Source organism: Vidua chalybeata, chromosome 16 (genome assembly GCF_026979565.1).
Source record: "Vidua chalybeata isolate OUT-0048 chromosome 16, bVidCha1 merged haplotype, whole genome shotgun sequence".
NCBI lineage: Eukaryota > Metazoa > Chordata > Aves > Passeriformes > Viduidae > Vidua > Vidua chalybeata.
The window spans coordinates 14124787-14141830 of NC_071545.1; the positions used below are offsets into that span (position 1 = coordinate 14124787).

Sequence of the window (17044 nt, forward strand, 5' to 3'; positions counted from 1 at the left end):
CTCTTCCTTCCCTGTCTATCAAACCCACCATCATAGTGGGGATGTTGGAACAAATTCCTGGCTGATGAGTCAGGAAAGTGGCCCTTGGATGGGCTGGGAGCATCACCCATCTCTTTCCAGGTCACCAGGGTGGTGACCCACAGTTGCCCACTAAGGACTATCAGTTAAGCCCTGCCAGGTGGGCAGGCATCCCACCGAGCACCCAGGTTGTCACTCATGCATCTGCCTGATGCCACCCTCAGAAATGTGCCAGAATTTAGTGGGACACGAATTTAGCAGCACTGGCAACACAGCACCGAGGGCAGCACGAGCCATACAAAGACACAAAGAGCAACTGCTGGGGACAAGCCTTCTCCCAGTGGGAATACCCAGGTTCTGTCTCCTGGAGGAGAACGAGGACTCCCAGTTTTGACATCTGGTGGGTACCCAAGGGCTGCACATGTCCCCTGTGCTCAGGCCAGGCAGTGGAGCCAAGCGAATCCCCAGCTGAGAGACAGACGATAGCACCCCCAGCTCACACTAACAGTGTATTTATTGGAATATCTCACATGCAGGAACCAAGGAGATGATTTCTGGAGCAAGTTAAACAATGGCAGATTAATACAGTTGTCTCGTCCTTAACGGAAACACCTTCTACTTGAATACAGTGATGTTTTAGTGTTGGGTTTCTCTGCTTCTTGTGTATTTTGTTTCTCTTTACATAGTCAATCTCTTTAAACAGTTATGTCCCCTTTCTCCCCCTACCCCATTCCCAAACAAAAAAATATCCAGTATCTTCAGTAAATAAATATTATCCACTTTTATCTGGAAAGCCTACAGCTGTAATATACAGAGAAGCTATTACACAGGTTACGTTTGTAGGGTTAACAACAGCTCATAGGAACATGTAGGGAATGAGGAGCTTGTACTCATAAAAACACAGAGCAGGGTGGGAATTTTGGAGTAGTGCGTTTGCCATGGCCTAAAGAGAACCAGCACCAGAGCTCGGTGCTGCTCAAGGCCAGCTGGCTCTTGGTGAAACACAGCCTCACCTCTCTCCAGGTGAGGAGGAGGTGTGTGGAACCTGGGGCTGGAGCAGGCAGGCACAGCCTGCTCCTGAGGCTGTGGTTTGGGATGGATGGGTGGGAGGTGCTGTGTGGGCACCTCGTCTCCTTGGCTGGTGGGAACCCACAGCAGCGGAAGGGTTACCTCCAACACAGCTCTAAATCCACTCACTGCTTCACTGTTTCCATAAAAATAACTGTTCTGAGCTGGTTTTTTCCAGGGGAGGCTCTGCAAGGCTTGTGGTCAGCCCTGAGGAGGTAAACAATGACGGAGCTGGATGGGGATGGACGGGAATGGAGATAGCACAAGCAGTTCCCACTCCAGGGCTCCCAGCCGCCGCAGGAGACTCAACAACTCACTGGATGAAACAGTGTGTTGGAAATCCATCTTGTTTGCTCTCCTGGGCTGCACATCCTGTCCCTGTAGGTGACATCAGGAGAGCAGGGCACAGAGGAGCAGGGACAGGCTGTGCTGGCTGGGAGCTCCTGCACAGAGGGACCATCACCCCTGCCCTGGGCCTGAAACCACGGCCCAGATCTGTTCTTCCACCACTGGAGGGAAACATCTCGCCACCACAGCCAGCTCCCAGTCCTCCATTTCAAAGTGGAAACAGCCAATGTATCCCATCGAAAAATGCTGAATGAAGTCAAACAAACAGAAATCCTCACAAAAAAAAAAATCCTTCAGCTTGGAGGTGCAAGACCAGCCTTGGGAATGACAGAGCTGGTTTGATCAGCACATCCTAGAGATGGAGGCTGTGATAATAAGAAGGGAAAAGGTATGTTGGAGGCTACGTGAGGGTCCCAGTATGGACCAGTCTCACCATTTATGCTGTTCCCTTTAAGAGACACCATGCTACGTTTTTATGAGTAGTTCTCCTATGAGCCTTACCTACACCCTAAACACCCTAAATGTCTGTACAGCACATTGTTATCTATTACACCTGCTGAAGATGCAGCTGAAATCTACACAGAACAATTAAAAAAAAACCAAAACCCAAAGAACATATTTAAATAGAAACCATTGATTCCTTACATCTCAGCACATGAAGAGTTAACAGAAGAGGTTAAAAAACACACTGGAAAGAAAATATATAGACAAAATAAATATTTTAACCTAGAACAGGGTGCGATTAGACCTTACAAAGGACCCCGAGAATAATTTAGTGTCATTGAGTGTCAAGCTGTGATTCCTAATATGCCTAGAAAGCGCTGGGATGTTATTTCTTATGGAAAGTGGATCAGGCTGCAGCTCCATCCCTGTTCTCCCAAGTGTTGGAGCCACGCGAGTCCTCTGCCCACCTGCACAGAGGAAGCACTTAAAGAGTGAAAGCGGAGGAAGGGTAAATCGAGAAGTTGGTCTCCTGAAGTGAAAAACCCCTTCCCTTTCCCTCAAACAGTTCCCACCGCTCTGGTTTTCAGCAGACCACAAGAGGACAGGGAAGATGAGAGATCCTGATACAGGACATTTGGGAAGCTCTAGCATAGCTCTTGTATTTGTTAAAGAAGGTTTGGGCTAAACCACCTGTTCTGCCACGCTCTGTTCCCTTTGGTGCTTCCAGCCCTGAGAGCCAAGCGCGGTGGATTTGGGCTCCAGATCCATCCCGGGTCTTTCCAAAAGTACATTTCCTCCCTAGGAAGACATCTCCTGGGAGCTGCCCTACTTCCAGCAAAGCCACCACTTGTGCTGGTGGCACCTGCCACTCCCTGCAAGCAGTGCCACGGCTTTCCAGAGGATAATGCGGAGTGTCAGCAGGGACCACGGGTTGCCTGGGGCTGCACACACCTAAAAAGCCCCCTGAGCTCTGCCAACACACGCTCTGTATTTTCCCCCCAGCCCCAGCCTTCTCATTCCACCTCTTTTCCTCCCAGCTGGAGAGAGCAATCACCGACAGCTCTGCAGAATCTTCCAGAAAGGGACCAGATTTCCCCTAAAGCAACACCTTGGAGGTCCCAGGACAGGTTTAGCGTGACAGAAAAAAAGCATTAAAAGCACTGTCCCCCAGCACCTTTTGGCTGAGGGGTAGGGGATGAAGGGCCAGCACAGCTGCAGCAGTGGGACACTGCGGGGGCTTGGTGACAGTGACATCTGTGCCACTCTGCACCATCTGACAGTGTCCCCATGCCTGAGCAATGAGATTATCTCCTCTGGCTTGGCAGGGAAGCTGGATTAACATGCTTAGAATCACCTGATGTGGCCATTTACAGGGTCAATGTGTTTCAAGGATTTAGAAGAGAAAATACACACTTAAAACACCCACGGAGCTTTCTGCATTGACAGGAATACCAGCAATTCATTCTGTGCTGGCGAGACTGCTCGGGCGATCACCAGACGCTGTCTGAAATCAAATCAGCGTTGCCACAGAAGTTTCCTCAGGTTTCTGGGAGATGGTGGCCATATCTGACATGTTGCAGCAAGCTGGCAGTGCCAATCCCTGAGCATTGGGCTCACCTTGTGTTGAGCAGTGAGGGCAGTGGGTGAGAGCAGGAGGGTGCAATGCAGCCAAGGCAGACTGTTCCATTAGCCACGGAGATGGAATGGGAGAAAGCCTCTGCAGACCCACACAGAAGGGCTTCAAGTGGAGAGAGGGCCAGCAAGTGGGGAGAAAAGCTTGATCCCCAAGTTATCTCCATCCTTAAACTGGTTTTGCCTGTCCATTTGTAAGCCGTGCCACACAGAGCAGTGATGAGGTGCCACACCAGCACAGAGGGGTGGCAGGACAGCCCTGCCTGGGCCCAGCTACATATGCAGGGATCCTGGAAGAGGCTACAGGCAGGGCAGGACAGAGAAGACGATGAGCAGGGAGAGCACAGAGTGAAACCTGACCTGGGACGGCCTGGAAATCCTGCACCAAACAACATTTCCCTTCAAAGATTAATGTGTCCGCTGTCAAAGTCCATCAGCGCTGCAATCAGGCATTTGGTAACAGGCTTTGTGTGTCACAGAGTCCCAAAGGGGGTGGTCCTCAGAGAGTATGGTATGGGCTGATAAAAAATGCTATGCTCAGATAAAAGCTTCTATCACTTGGCCTAGAACAACTTTCAAGAGAGCTTGACACACATCAGCATCCTGGGAAGCTCAGACATGTCAGGTCAGAAGGAGACTGCCTAAGCCAAGGAACACCCTGAGGAAGAGGGGCTGGAGCCTGCTGCCTGCACGGGCTTTTAGCTGATAAAGTGCCTCTCTGTCAGGATGGGAGATTCTTCTGCCATGCACTGCTCAGCTCTCTCTTTGATCCTGCCATCCTGCACGACTGGATTCCTCCCAAGGAACGTGCTGGGGGACGCGGCAATGGCTGGAGCTGCCTGCTCCAGCTCTGCCTGTCAGCCCAGCAAGGCAGGCACACATGCTGGAATCCCTGCTGGCAGCCCCAGAGGAGAAGGAATCCTGGCCATGCCTCTGGCAAGCAAGGGAATATGTTTGTTTGCACAGAGACTGCAGCCCCGTAGGAGCCGGGAGTTAATGAAGGGCAGAGGGATCAAAGGACATTCCAAAAATTACAAATAGCACGCTCACAATCACTTCAAGACTTTCTCAGGCCTAAAACTGGAAGGAAATGAGGAGTTTCACCTCCAGCACAGGCTGGCACAGCTAATCCCTCCATGGTAACCACTTCCCTCAGCGTTCCATACAAACCTCTGAGGTTTGCTCTTTTCCTCATCCCTACCCCCAAGAACCAGCATATCTGTCCTACCAGGCATGGCAGGGAATCCAGGAAGCTCAGTTCACACCCAATCCATGAGCAAGTCCCATCCATCTGCATGGATGTTTACATCAAATGCAGAGCTCTAGAGTCACCAAAGAAGGGATCTAAGGTAAGGAGAAAATAACTAAGCTATTTTAAAAGGCAAACACACCAGGAAAATTCCTGTGTGAGAATGGTCTCCCAAAGAGCGAGGTGCTTCCTGTGCCATCGTTACAGCATCCATTTAGCCCAGCATTTTCCATCCTTATCAACTGCCAGAGCTACTGGACATGGCCAACAGACTGCTTCAAATTAGAGCAAGCCCAGATAAAACACAAGGCAAAAAATACCCTGTGAGATTTAGAAATGAAACGCCACAGAAAGTGGGGAAAAGGGACGACCATATGGTACCAGGAGATGTGTGAGTGGGAGAGTAAAGGATTTTAACTTGTGAAGCACATGTTGAAAGGGGAACAGTTGTTCCTTGCTGTCGAATCCAACACGAAAGCCAATACATTAACATTTTATCTAAAAATAAAGACACACTCCTCCTGAACATTCCAGCTCAGTCAATTACATGCTGATTGACAGAGCCGTCTACTTGGCAGGACCTGCCTACAGAAGAGGATGATCCCTACATAAATTGAAGGGCAAGGCTGCTCTCTTCCCCCGGGCTTTTGTTTCAGCCCAGTGTGACGTACTCGTGCATTCTGAAGGGGTTTTCAGCATCAAGAGCTGGTTTTGTGCAGCTGGGACAGGAAGGAGGGGATTAAGCGAGTGCTGGAGAATCGTGGTCTGGCAGGAATAGTGTTGGATTTAAATAGAAAGAGTCAGCTTGTGGGGGTGGATCATTTGGGGAGGGAGGGAAGGAGAAGCAAACTATGGAATGAGGGGGACGGGAGTCGTTGTTAGCCAAGGACTGTGGGAGGACAAAGTGGCCGTGCGGCGACATTGGCCGGCGGAGCACAGGGGCGGGAGGGAGGCGGCTCCGCGCCACCTTCACAGTGCAAAGAGGGCGTCCTCGGAGCGCTCCTGCTTTTTCCTGCTGGAAGGATTTGTCGGAGGGGTGGGGGCTTCCAGAGGAGGGGATGGCAGATTGGGAACCATCTCCGCCGCTTTGGCTCGCTCTTCTAAAAATTTGTCAAACTCTGCAATGTAAAAACAGAAGGAAGACAGGTGAGAATGGGGGCCGTGGGTTTGGCCCCAGGGACAAAGGTTGGCAGGGGCTGAAATTCCAGGGCCTGGCATCCTGTCGGGCTGTGTTTGTAGGCACAAATAGTGGTACAGCCTGACTTCCTCGGGAAAGGGTACAGCCGTCCTTGGAGACACCCGAGCTCAGGCAGCAGCTGGAATCAAACCCACACTATGCCACCGGCTGTGACAGAACCAGGGAAACATCATTCCAAAGGGCTGAGCAGCTTGGGGACACATTCCTGCTGGCACAAACACAGAGCACAGCCAAGGAAGATGGCAGGGAAGCATTACAGTGAGGAGGGCTCCCCACACCATAAATATGAACCTTTTGCTGTGAAATGCTCTGCTCCTGCCTTTCTGAGCATGGAAGCATTTGCTGGGGAACATCAGGCTGGGAGAAGGCAGCATCTCAGCAGGGATCAAAGCAAATTCCATCTGAGCACTAACCTGAGAATGGCTCAAAGCCAGGGGCATCTCTGCTTACCTTCACTGGTCACTCCTTCTTCCAGTTCGTTGCCTTTCTGCAATGGGAACAAAAAGGCACGTGAGCACAGGCAGTGCTTCCCTTTCCCTGTCATCCCCTCCACCTTTAATACAACTGGACAGTTTCCACCACTTGTTTCCACATATTAACCACGGGAGCAGGGCGACCTGGGGAAATCACAGGGCTCCCACCTCGGGAGGCCAGTGGGGACTGACATTTCACTGTGCTGCAGAGCAGGAGGATGAGCACTGAGGTGCTTCTGAAGATTGCTGCTGGACAGCTGAGCTTTCCCTGTTGGATCTGAATGTCAGTCCAGTGCTGTTTCCCCTTCAGACAGTAATTCTGGTCCAAATCTGAGCTGTGTGAGTCACACACACACTGTACCAGATGGCATCTTTTCTGTCACACAGTCCTTTAAAAAGTCAGGACTGTGGTTTGCATTATGTCTTCAAGTAAAATGCCCTTTTAGCTGACAAAGGACACGTGCAAAATTGTATGGGGTCAACATTCCTCCTGTGAGAGTTCGTTTTAGGTTTCAAACAAAAATATAGCAGCTTTCCTGTGCCCATGCTGCACAAAGACCAGACCAGGGTGAGCTGGATGAAGGATACTGACAGCAGTTAGTGTTTGTCCATCACAATCAAAGGCTGCGAATGCCACAGGGTCACTGCATTTCCACCAGTTTGTGCATTTCAATGTGTGTGTCATTTGTGCTTTTCAAATAATGAAATTAGAAGTCCAGGGACAGGCATCCTTGTCAATCTATCAGGATGTTTAAGATGGGTAAAAACACTGGTTGAAAATCTCATGTTGAAACTGCTTTGAAAAAGTAAAGTATTTGTCTGTACTTGGCTTCTCTACCAGGAGTGGGAACGTACTGACTGGACTCACATTTTGGAGCCTGAGCATCTCCTGGCTTCCTACTGCTCTGAGGTTTCCAAAGGTTCACACAGCAGCCTCTTCACAGGCAGAGCTGCTGTTTGTCCCAGTGCACCCCAAAAAGGGTAAAGAAATACCAATTATCTAACCTAACCTGCAGCTTCCTCGCCTGGGAAGTAGAGAATTGAAATGAGCTGTTAACAAGACAAGGAGGAAGGGACCCAGAGTAAAAACAAAAATCCAGTCCAAATTTTCACAGGCTTCTCTCTGCTGCACCCACATAGGGTTGGGATGGGGACCCAGGGACATCCCCAGGCTTGCTCAGGCATTTCCAGGACACTTCTCTGCTTTGTTCCTTTTGAGCAAGTCTGTGCTGAGGATGACAGATGCACAGAGCTACCTCCATATCTCTCCATCAGATCTTCTCTCCTTCTAAATTAATTTAAATGGCAAAGACAAAAGTTTATTGGTTAAGCAGAGTGGACATGCTACATTTACTGCATTTCTTTAACAAAATGAGGCCAGTTGGTAATTAAATTTGAAAGTGACTCCTGTACCGAGGCCTGACAAACCTACCTGCAGCTGGAACCCAGTGACATTTCAGAGCCAGCCAGTCAGTCTGCCAAAATCAAACACTGAACCTGGAATCTGTTTAAGCATTTCAGGCACCTCGGGAGAGCTGGAGAATTTTCTTCCTTCCAGTACAGCCAGCTCCTGCAGTGCCAGAGCACAGGGCTGACGTGCCAGAGCATGCCTGCAGCTCTGCTGAATCCCACAGCTCCCAGCTGGGAGCTGAGCAGGCAGCAGCAGGGGGCTGGGGGAGACCCTAAGGAGTTGGGAGTTTTCTGCCTCAAGCTGGAGGAATGGAACCAGATGATCCTTGGGGATATGGTGAGTGCAAGTTGAGTTCACTAAAACCATGTTTAAAAGAACAGTGTGGACACAACCCACCACCCCCCCCCCAAAATGCACTTGGTTGATTTGAGTCATATGCTTACACTGAAAAAAACCAAAACAGGCTAAATGTGTACTAGTTTATACTGCTTAAACCAAATGTGTGTTGGGACAGCAAAACAAACTCCAGGGTGAAGGCAAAGCTACTTTTAGTTCTGCTTTCTGTTTGTTTGTTTAGTAATTACTAGACAATAATCATTTAGGAGAAAGTTATAAACATTGAAGAGAGACTGTTATAAATTTTTATTATTACTATTATGAAACATGTCAAGATTGCCTGCCAGTTTAACAAAGACATCTTGATTTGAAAGGAATCTACGCCCTGATCCAGCATCTCTTAAAAGCATGCCTCAACATAAGCATGAACTTACATCCTGTCTAAATAATGAAGCTTTAAACATGGACTTTAAGTCTGGTGCAAAAAAATTCAGCCCATGTTTAATGCTTCCCTATTTGAGGATCAGAATCCCACATTTTCTGGAACATGTGCTATTCTGTGATGTTCACATGGAGAAGGGAAAATAAAACAGCTCAGACAAAAAGTGTTTTGATTGAATTGCTGAACATGACCCTGACTCCTCCTGCTCAGATATTCCCTTCAAAGGGAACCAAACTCTCTGCTTGGGAAGTTTCACTGCTTCCTGCTATGAGAAGTACCAGGAACTCAGCAATGCATTGAAAGTTACCCGTGCAAGTGAAAAATGAAAATATAAAGAGTCTCACCAAGTCGGTACTGAGCCACTCCTCAATGTCATCCATGACAGAGGACTGTGCAACAGGGATCTAGGGAGTGCAGCGAGAGAACAGCAAGGCAGGCAAAAACCAAAACACATCCACAATCATGGCCACAGAGCGATGGAAAACGCCAGAAATAAGATTAAAAACAAAACAAAAACAAAGATGTAAGATGTGCTGGAAAAAAAAAAAAAAGGCAACAAAATATAAATGGCATTTCAAATAAAGAAACAACTTGGAAAGGAAATTATGAACAACAAGGCTAAAAAAAACAGGAGAAAGATTATGGGGAATGACGTGACTGGATGCCAGTGTAAGATGAGTAACTTCTCGACCACATATTAAAACCATCAAGATGGACTGATGATTCTAATCTTGATCGTGAAATGCTTTTAAGGGTAGAATACTGGATATCAGTTAGGTTTTGAAATGTTAAATTTACACCTCTTGTTTTTTAAAATGGGTATTAGCCGCAGTGAAGGGTTAGAAAAAAAGAGGGGCTCAAAGTCTTTAGGCAACACTCCTATGAAAATAAATTGGTTTTCTGCGCAGGTGGAGAAGTCAGAGCCCAGGGTACAGTCATGCTTCCTCCCAGATCCTCCTCCCACCACACCACCAAGCCCTGGCAAGCCTTGGCACAAGGGTTTAAAGCAAAACTGTCCCAGCTCCCAGTTCCCACTCCTCTGCCAAAGGTGACCCTCGGCAGCAGAGCCCAGCATGTGCCAAAGGTGGGGGAGGAAGAGGATGGGGCAGAGGAGAAGAGGACAGCCCCAGAGCTGCAGCAGGGCTCTCCAGAGCAGGTCAGGCTCCAGGGATAGTTTAACACTCAGGTTTGGAAGGTTTGGCTCTGCCCCTGCAGTGGAACTGGTCACGATACCGGTGTGATTACTACAGGCAGCGCAGAGGCAGCTGAAGGGCAGCGATTTCACACAGTGCTAAGGGAACTGGGTCAGCAAAGGGACATTACTGAGTATTAGGTGTAGAATTTCCTGACTTAACTACACTGCTTAAATACAACAGAGGCCTGCCGAGGTAAACAGGAAAACACCACAATAGATCTGGTAAGGACAACATGAAAAATAGTTGGAAAACAATGTCAGACATGCGAGTTCCAGGCCAGGGCATGGCAGCCGAGCAGCAGGGCTGGCAGGGAGGAGACCTGGCACTGTTAGAGGGACTCTCCTAGGCAGAAAAGGTGTCAGGGGCTATCCACAGCTTTGCCTGAAACCTCTCACAGAAATTGCCCACCCTGGAAGTGATAAAAAACCCTGTGGATGTGGTGCTTTGAGACATGGCTTAGTTGTGGCCTTGGCAGCGGTGGGTTAATGGTTGGACTTGATGGTCTTGGAGGACTTTTCCAACCTTAATGCCTCTGTGATTCAATAAGAGCTGGAAGAGGCTCTGCAGACACATTTCCTGGGAAATGTAGTTTTCTCAGGCACTTCTAGCAGGGGAAGATGGATAGATGCTGGACCACAGAGGCTGAGGCTGTTTAGCAAAGCTCCTCAGGAATTTTTTTTATAGAATCAAGTGGCCCTTTGTACTGAGGAGACCAGTTAAGCCCTTGCTTGAGGTGAGGTGTGCTAAAGTGGGTTAGTTGTGTCCAAGAACTGGAAATCCAGAACTCAATCCAAAGCATCTCCCCCAAAGAGCAGCACCAGGAAGGTGGCTGGGCTCTGACTTGACAAGTTGCTGGACAAAGTGACAGTTCCTGGCATCAGAGGTACAAGGTGCCATTTTCCTTCCAGTGAATTCATAAAGATCCCAAACAGAAAATAAATTTCTGCAGTTTCCTCTGGAATGGGCCAGGTTTAGGATAACTGTTCCTTTCTGATTTCCTTAATCATGCACACACAACACTACCACAGTGAGCTGAAGCTGCTGCGAGCTGGCCCAGATGGCCACTCACAAGGGAAGAGCTCTAAGCACCTTCCAACACGTTCCTTCCCAAGGACAAGTTGCAACTTGTAAAACTGTCTCCTTGGTTTAACAGCTTTATAAAAGACTAGCTTCAGATATATAAATTAATGATTTTATTCAGCCTACAGCAACCTAAAAACTACTGCAGAAGTTGCACTGCTGCCTCTCTCCTGCATTGTTTAACACTGTGGAAGGTGCAGCCTCTGAGCTGTTAGTTGGCTGCAGCTCAGAAAGGTGCTCATGTTTTTCTAAGGATAAGAACATGTGCATGGAAGGGAGGAGGAAAACAGCTGGTTTATTTTTCCTTTTCGGTGAATAAAATTTACAGGAACTCAGGGGGCTCCAAGAAAGTTGGAGGGGGATTTTGGATAAAGGCCTGCAGTGACAGGACAAGGAGGAATGGCTTTAAGCTGAAAAAGGGTGGATTTAGATTAGATATTAGAAGAGATTATTCCCTGTGAGGGTGGGGAGGTCCTGGCACAGGTTGCCAGAGAAGGGTTGTGGCTGCCCCATCCCTGGAAGTGTTCCAGGCCAGGCTGGATGGGGCTTGGAGCAACCTGGGAGAGTGGAAGGTGTCCCTGCCCATGGCAGGAGGTTGGAATGAGATGACCTTTTTTTTTCCAACCCAAACCATTCCAAGATTTTATGATTTTATGATTATAAGAGCAGCTGTTCTAAAAAGTGTGGCAGTACTGTGCCCCTGTATTAGAAGGAACAGCAGCTCAAATCTTGATTATCCTGAAAACATGGCAGATGACTGATCAAGTACTGAGAATCACAGGACTCTTGAATTTGCAGAAGTCCTCGAAGAACAGCTCAGCAGCACAAGGGTTTGTGCTGTAGCGTTTCGTAAGAATTTTAAAAAATTAAAAAAAAAAAGGCAAATAAAGGAATTCTATTTTCAGCTAGAGCTACTTATAACAAACAAACAAAGCCCTCAGAAGTGCAAGAGCACTTCTTGCAGAGAAGCAGACAAAGCTGTAAGATAAACATCTGAGTGTGTCAGCCGTTTGCTATTCAGCACTGACCTTTTAAAAGCTTTCCCTGTCTCCCAGCACACCCAGAGATGTGTTGAGGGTTGGTATCTATTGCTCCTTCCATGCACAAACTTCCAGTTTACTTTCCTAAGACTCTGAGCCCCATTTCCTCATAAAACATGGGTTACATGTGTCAGGTTTAATTTGTTCAAGAATAAAGAGGGAGGAAACTCAAAAAGAGCAACTGGAAGTTTTAAATTATTTTAACGATAACATTGTACCATTTATTTTTCATTTTAAACTGAGAAGAGAACATACAGAGAAGCTCAGTTTTTGCCAGTCAGTTGGGTACTTGGCAAATCTTCCCCTTTCAGAAGCCCTAAACTGAAAAATGTGCAGGGGAATTTTGTTATAACTAACCCCTAAATCAGAGGAAATGTAAAAATGAATTAACTAGTTTACACATTAAAAAAAAAAGACAACAGTTTCTGGGAACAAGCAGCAGTGGCAGCCACAGACTACATGGAAAAAACTCTGGAATGGGACACTGTCTTGTTGATATTTTGATTATGCAAACTTCCATGGTCTAGTGAAGCTTTCAGTCTTGGCAAGAGAGCTCCCCAGATAGCACAGGCTGCAAGAGCTGTTTGTATAAAGATATTGTGATTTTTTTTTTTTTTTTGAGTCTATACTTACAGTAAATGGAAATTAAGTCACAAAATATTTTTGGGTACTTCAAGTAACTGGCTTTAATTAAAAGCTGGTCTGATTGTTTAAATTCCTTTTTTATTTAGTCTTTGGAAAATCCTACAAATGGGATCATCTGAACAGTCCTGAAAGAGAAATAGAAAAGGAAGGCTGGGAGAACAAAAGTAAGTGTTCAATCCCACAAAACCCACAGGAACCTGGAATTCAAGTTCTTACTTATCTAAGCTAGATTGTGTTGATGTTCTCACTAGCAATCAAAAGCCAAAGAGTATTGCCAATATTTTTCCTCAGAAGTCATAAAATCCAATATTCTACCCTTAAAAAGACAGTTTAAGGTTATTATTATCACATTTTATTTCTATTAAAAATGATCCCACTGGAAAAGAAGCAGGTATGAAATGACAATTCAGGTCTCTAGGTGAGCTCATTAATGTTCTTAAAATGTTTAACAAGGTTTATGCTAATTGTTGCTAGACTACTGCCTTGTAATAGCTTAGTTAATTCCACTTCTTTCTAGATGTTTAACAAAGCTGACACCAGTTCTTGGTTAGTTGCTACTCACTCCCCCTTGCTGGTTAGCAGTAGTAAAGGTCTGTCACTCCTACAGCAGCACTAGGAGCTAGGCTACTAGCAGGCTACTCCAGCTTACTACTACAGCATTACCATCTATTTAAAGCTGTTGTGATCTTGAAATAGCTGCTTGGCCTCAGTATTAGCCCAGGCTTGACTTTACGTGTAAGGAGTAAATGAACTCCTTGGTTACTCGTAACTGTGCTCGCACACTGCAGGGCCGGGCAGGCAGGAGCTGGGCTGCAGCTGCTCCCCAGCAGAGCCTGCTGTGCCCAGGCTCTGACAGGTTGTACAACAACCAGCCCATCTATCTGCATGTGACAGGCATGTCCAGGCAGTGCCAGCCCTCAGTGACAGTGACACCAGGGACTGGGCTGTGCTTGCACAGTGCTCTGAAAACACCACAGCTGGCTAAGGAGACCCCCGTGGTCCTCGGGTAAGGGGAAGCACCTGCTTGCCTTCAACAGGGAGAGGGGTCCCACCACATGGAAGAAATGAGATCTTCACGTGTCTGGTTTTGGGTTTATCCACTATTCAAGCACTTCAGTCTCCAAGATGATGATGTTATTCAACAGTCTCACGTTACCCAAGTCATTTCCACATCTCAGATCCTATCTCTCTCTTGAAGGCACATAGCGGCATCCCACTTGGTTACTAATTAACAGAGGTTTCATTTAATCTTTACTCACCTATCTTTCCTACAAAGAGGGCTCTCCTCTCTAGCCAGGCATGCTGCTAGCAGTCAAGATAGAATGTTGAGTGGTGTTCATATCAATTTCTGTGAATTCTGGTTCAGTTTCATCCTTCCCCTGCCACTGTCCCAGTTAATGTCCTGACACGGTGGCTTAAGCAACACCTACCTCTCACTTTCATAACAAATAACCCATTTGGTATGTGAGTGGGTTGACAGATTACTCTAAGAAAGGAATATATTAATGCAAATCTCAGTAGCTGTCCAATCTCATGAGAAGGGAACTGAGACTACCTGCACTAAAACGTGGCTCTGTGGTAAAGCCTGTGCCTAATTGCTGCTGATATGGAGCCCTGTGTGAGACCTGCAAAACCCTGACCTCACACTGCAGACAGATCTGTCACTGAACTGCTCACCTCCCATCCCTCAGCCATATAAAAACCAGAAATATTTTCTGCCAATGTCATTTTATCTACTTTAGTTTTGTAGGTAGAGCTGGGATGGATAAAAGTGTGGCTTTGTGTCTGTCTCCACGGTTCTGGCATCGTCTTGATGGCAGAACTGAGCCACAGGTTAACTGGAAACAAGAATAACACTGCCAAATTCATTTGGAGAGGAGAGCCAGAGACTGCAAAAGTGTGTGGTGAACTGGGATGCAGAGAAATGGAGTGGGAAGGACTAAGCCCAAAGCTGAAATGTATCACATTCTGCTTGTACAGAACAATGCCACGTCGTGAGGGATGTGAGAACCACTCTGCCAGGTGGAGAATTCCTTCCAAGTGGTCTCAGTGTTGTACAGGCTCAGGGAACAGCAGTGTCAGCTCAGCCCTGTCCTCCTCAGCAAAGTACAGAAAGTACCCCACAGAGTGGGCACATCTAGTTCATACCTGGGATTCTAGTTATCCACTGGCATTGTAAATGCTACAGGTCGTATTAATAAATACTGTTAAGAACTACAGCCAGTTAAGAGAGAAACAGAGTTAATGATTAGTTTAGTTTTATTGTAGGTATTTCTCTCTTGTATTTAGCAAACAAACAAGGTGACAGGCTTGTAAGAGCAGTGACTGGTTGGACAGCCAGGCCCCCTTCCCTCCCCAAATCCATATGCCTCCATGAATGCTGCAGTATCCTTTTTCCAGACTGAATAACCACAAGCCAATGAAGGAATATGCTGTTTGCTTTTTTAATAAAGCAGTGGTGTGAGTGGTGTGAACAGCAGGGGTGCTGATTTCATGCTTCCCCGCTCTTGTAAACAGTGGAAAGGCAAAGAAGAAGAACTAACTCAATCACTGGATTATTCATTATGGATGAACATCCAACAGTGGCACAGCACATCCCTGGCTGCAACAGAGCCACTGAACAGCAAGAGCCTCTGTGAGCCACAGCCAACAGCATCAGAGGCAAAGCTGATACTGCTGCTCATTTTATAGCTTTTCACCCTCACCTTGTAAGCTGGGGGTGTCTGACAGCACCAAAATGACATTCTGGCTCCCAGGGACAGGTACCCACAGTGGGCTTATCCACATGTGTGAGCAGGCACGGAGCTGCTTTTGGGCAGGCAGATACAGCACCTGTCCCATCACTGTGTGTGCACCAGCTGTGCAAAATTCTGCCAAACTTCCAAGCTGGCCCTGAGAAATAATCTGAGTTACCCCTAAATCCAGAAGAATAAATGCAAGTGTTTCACAGATACTGCACACTCTGGATTTTCTAAACGTTAAGCTTTCTGGGATGTTTCTCTTTTTTAAATACTTGGCAGCTTAGTCTGGGACATTCAGGGCTCTCCCTGGAGTGAGACATTCCTGTTCCTGGTGCCCAGCCCCACATGCTGCACTGCCAGCACACCCCAGAGCAAAGGGAATTCTCTCCCTGCACCTCTCTGAACTCAGCTGCAGCCAGAACTGTCTCAGGAGGATTTTCTACAGTTAGGTCACATTATTGGTACTAAACTCAAACACTTAAAATGATGGATTACATTGTCCAAAAAAAAAAAATGGTCTTAGAACTTGGCTTTAAGGCATAGCTGAGGGTATTTTTCCCTTCCTCTGGCTTCTGCACCTAAAGCAAGCTTTGAACTGCTCTCTGCAAGCACATTGATGAAGGACAACTTCAAACAAGGTCAGAATGTGCACAGGTTCAGTGATCTTCAGAAGCCTGATTTTATCAAGGCACTGGCATCACCAGACATAGGAATTAAATCCTTAAAGCCAGAAACACTGTTGTACCTTTTGGAGTCTGATTCCTAATGCCAGTGGGGTTGAAGATGTCAATCTGGGCAGCAGTTCTCCCACTCCCTTCCTTGCATAAAGAATGATCCCTACATTACTCAATTCAACTACATATGATCCTACAATTCCCTATGTTTATTCCAGACCATGAAGCTAAGCACTACCAGAAAAGGCTGCTTTACAATCAGATAGCAAGTGTCCTCTTTGTGAATAAGATCCATGAGACTTGTGTTTATCCCTCGAAAAGTGGATACTGCATAAATAAATCAAGACAGTAGAAGGAACCAATTGGATCCCCAGGCCTCTTCTGAAGGTGACGTGGGATCCTATAAATGATTCAGTGATTTACAGGTCTTTGTGCTGTAAAAACCAGAAATTGGTGCAAATCTTTCCCTTTGCCCCAGGTAATGATGCAGGTGGGAAATAAACTCCTTGTACTGTCCGATTTCAAGCGGTTCAATAGGGCAGGACGAGAGGTGAATGGAGGATGGTTATTCTAGGTCAGGGACTGGGGTGGGCAGTAGGAATTGCTTCACTGGTGAAATCCTCACCATTCCTTGTGTAATTAGCCACTTGTCTATGGGCTCCATGTCTGAGTTCCCACCTTTACCTCTCCTCTGTGTTGAGAACAGAAAGGTCCATAAAGAGAGAAACCACAGCAACAACCCGTGATAAAGTAATAAAACAGTTAAAAACTTCACATACACAGACACACATCCACACACAGAGTTGCCTACAGTAGCTTCTGGCAGCAGCTGTGTCCCCCTCTGCCTATAAGGGGACAGACCTCACCCAGAATTCTGCACTTCCTACAGACAGTTCACAACATTTTAGCACTCCCTCCGTGATGTCCTTAAAAATAAAAATAATAATAATAAAATAAAGCAATCACTGGCTGGTAGTGAGGCTGATGTTTGTCATCTTCTTAGAAGAAGGAAAAGTGAGGCTGTACAAACTACTGCAGTCAGTGAGGCT

At 46.8% G+C, this 17044-nt stretch overlaps 1 protein-coding gene across 4 annotated transcripts in view; it reads right to left on the minus strand.

Moving 5' to 3' along the window:
* Window positions 1-514: 514 nt before the first annotated feature.
* The window catches only part of TOM1L2 (target of myb1 like 2 membrane trafficking protein), a 56726-nt gene continuing 40196 nt past the window's right edge, over window positions 515-17044 (minus strand). Inside the window, exons 13-16 of one of the 4 annotated variants that reach the window (XM_053957439.1) lie at window positions 16621-16686; window positions 8964-9023; window positions 6408-6444; window positions 515-5877 (exon numbers count right to left, since the gene is read on the minus strand). In XM_053957439.1, coding sequence (XP_053813414.1) covers window positions 5729-5877; window positions 6408-6444; window positions 8964-9023; window positions 16621-16686 — 312 coding nt within the window. In that variant the 3' untranslated portion in view covers window positions 515-5728. Of the gene's footprint in view, window positions 5878-6407; window positions 6445-8963; window positions 9024-12590; window positions 12706-16620; window positions 16687-17044 lie in introns of those variants that run through there. The other 3 variants (XM_053957440.1, XM_053957441.1, XM_053957442.1) reach the window with 3 other exon arrangements.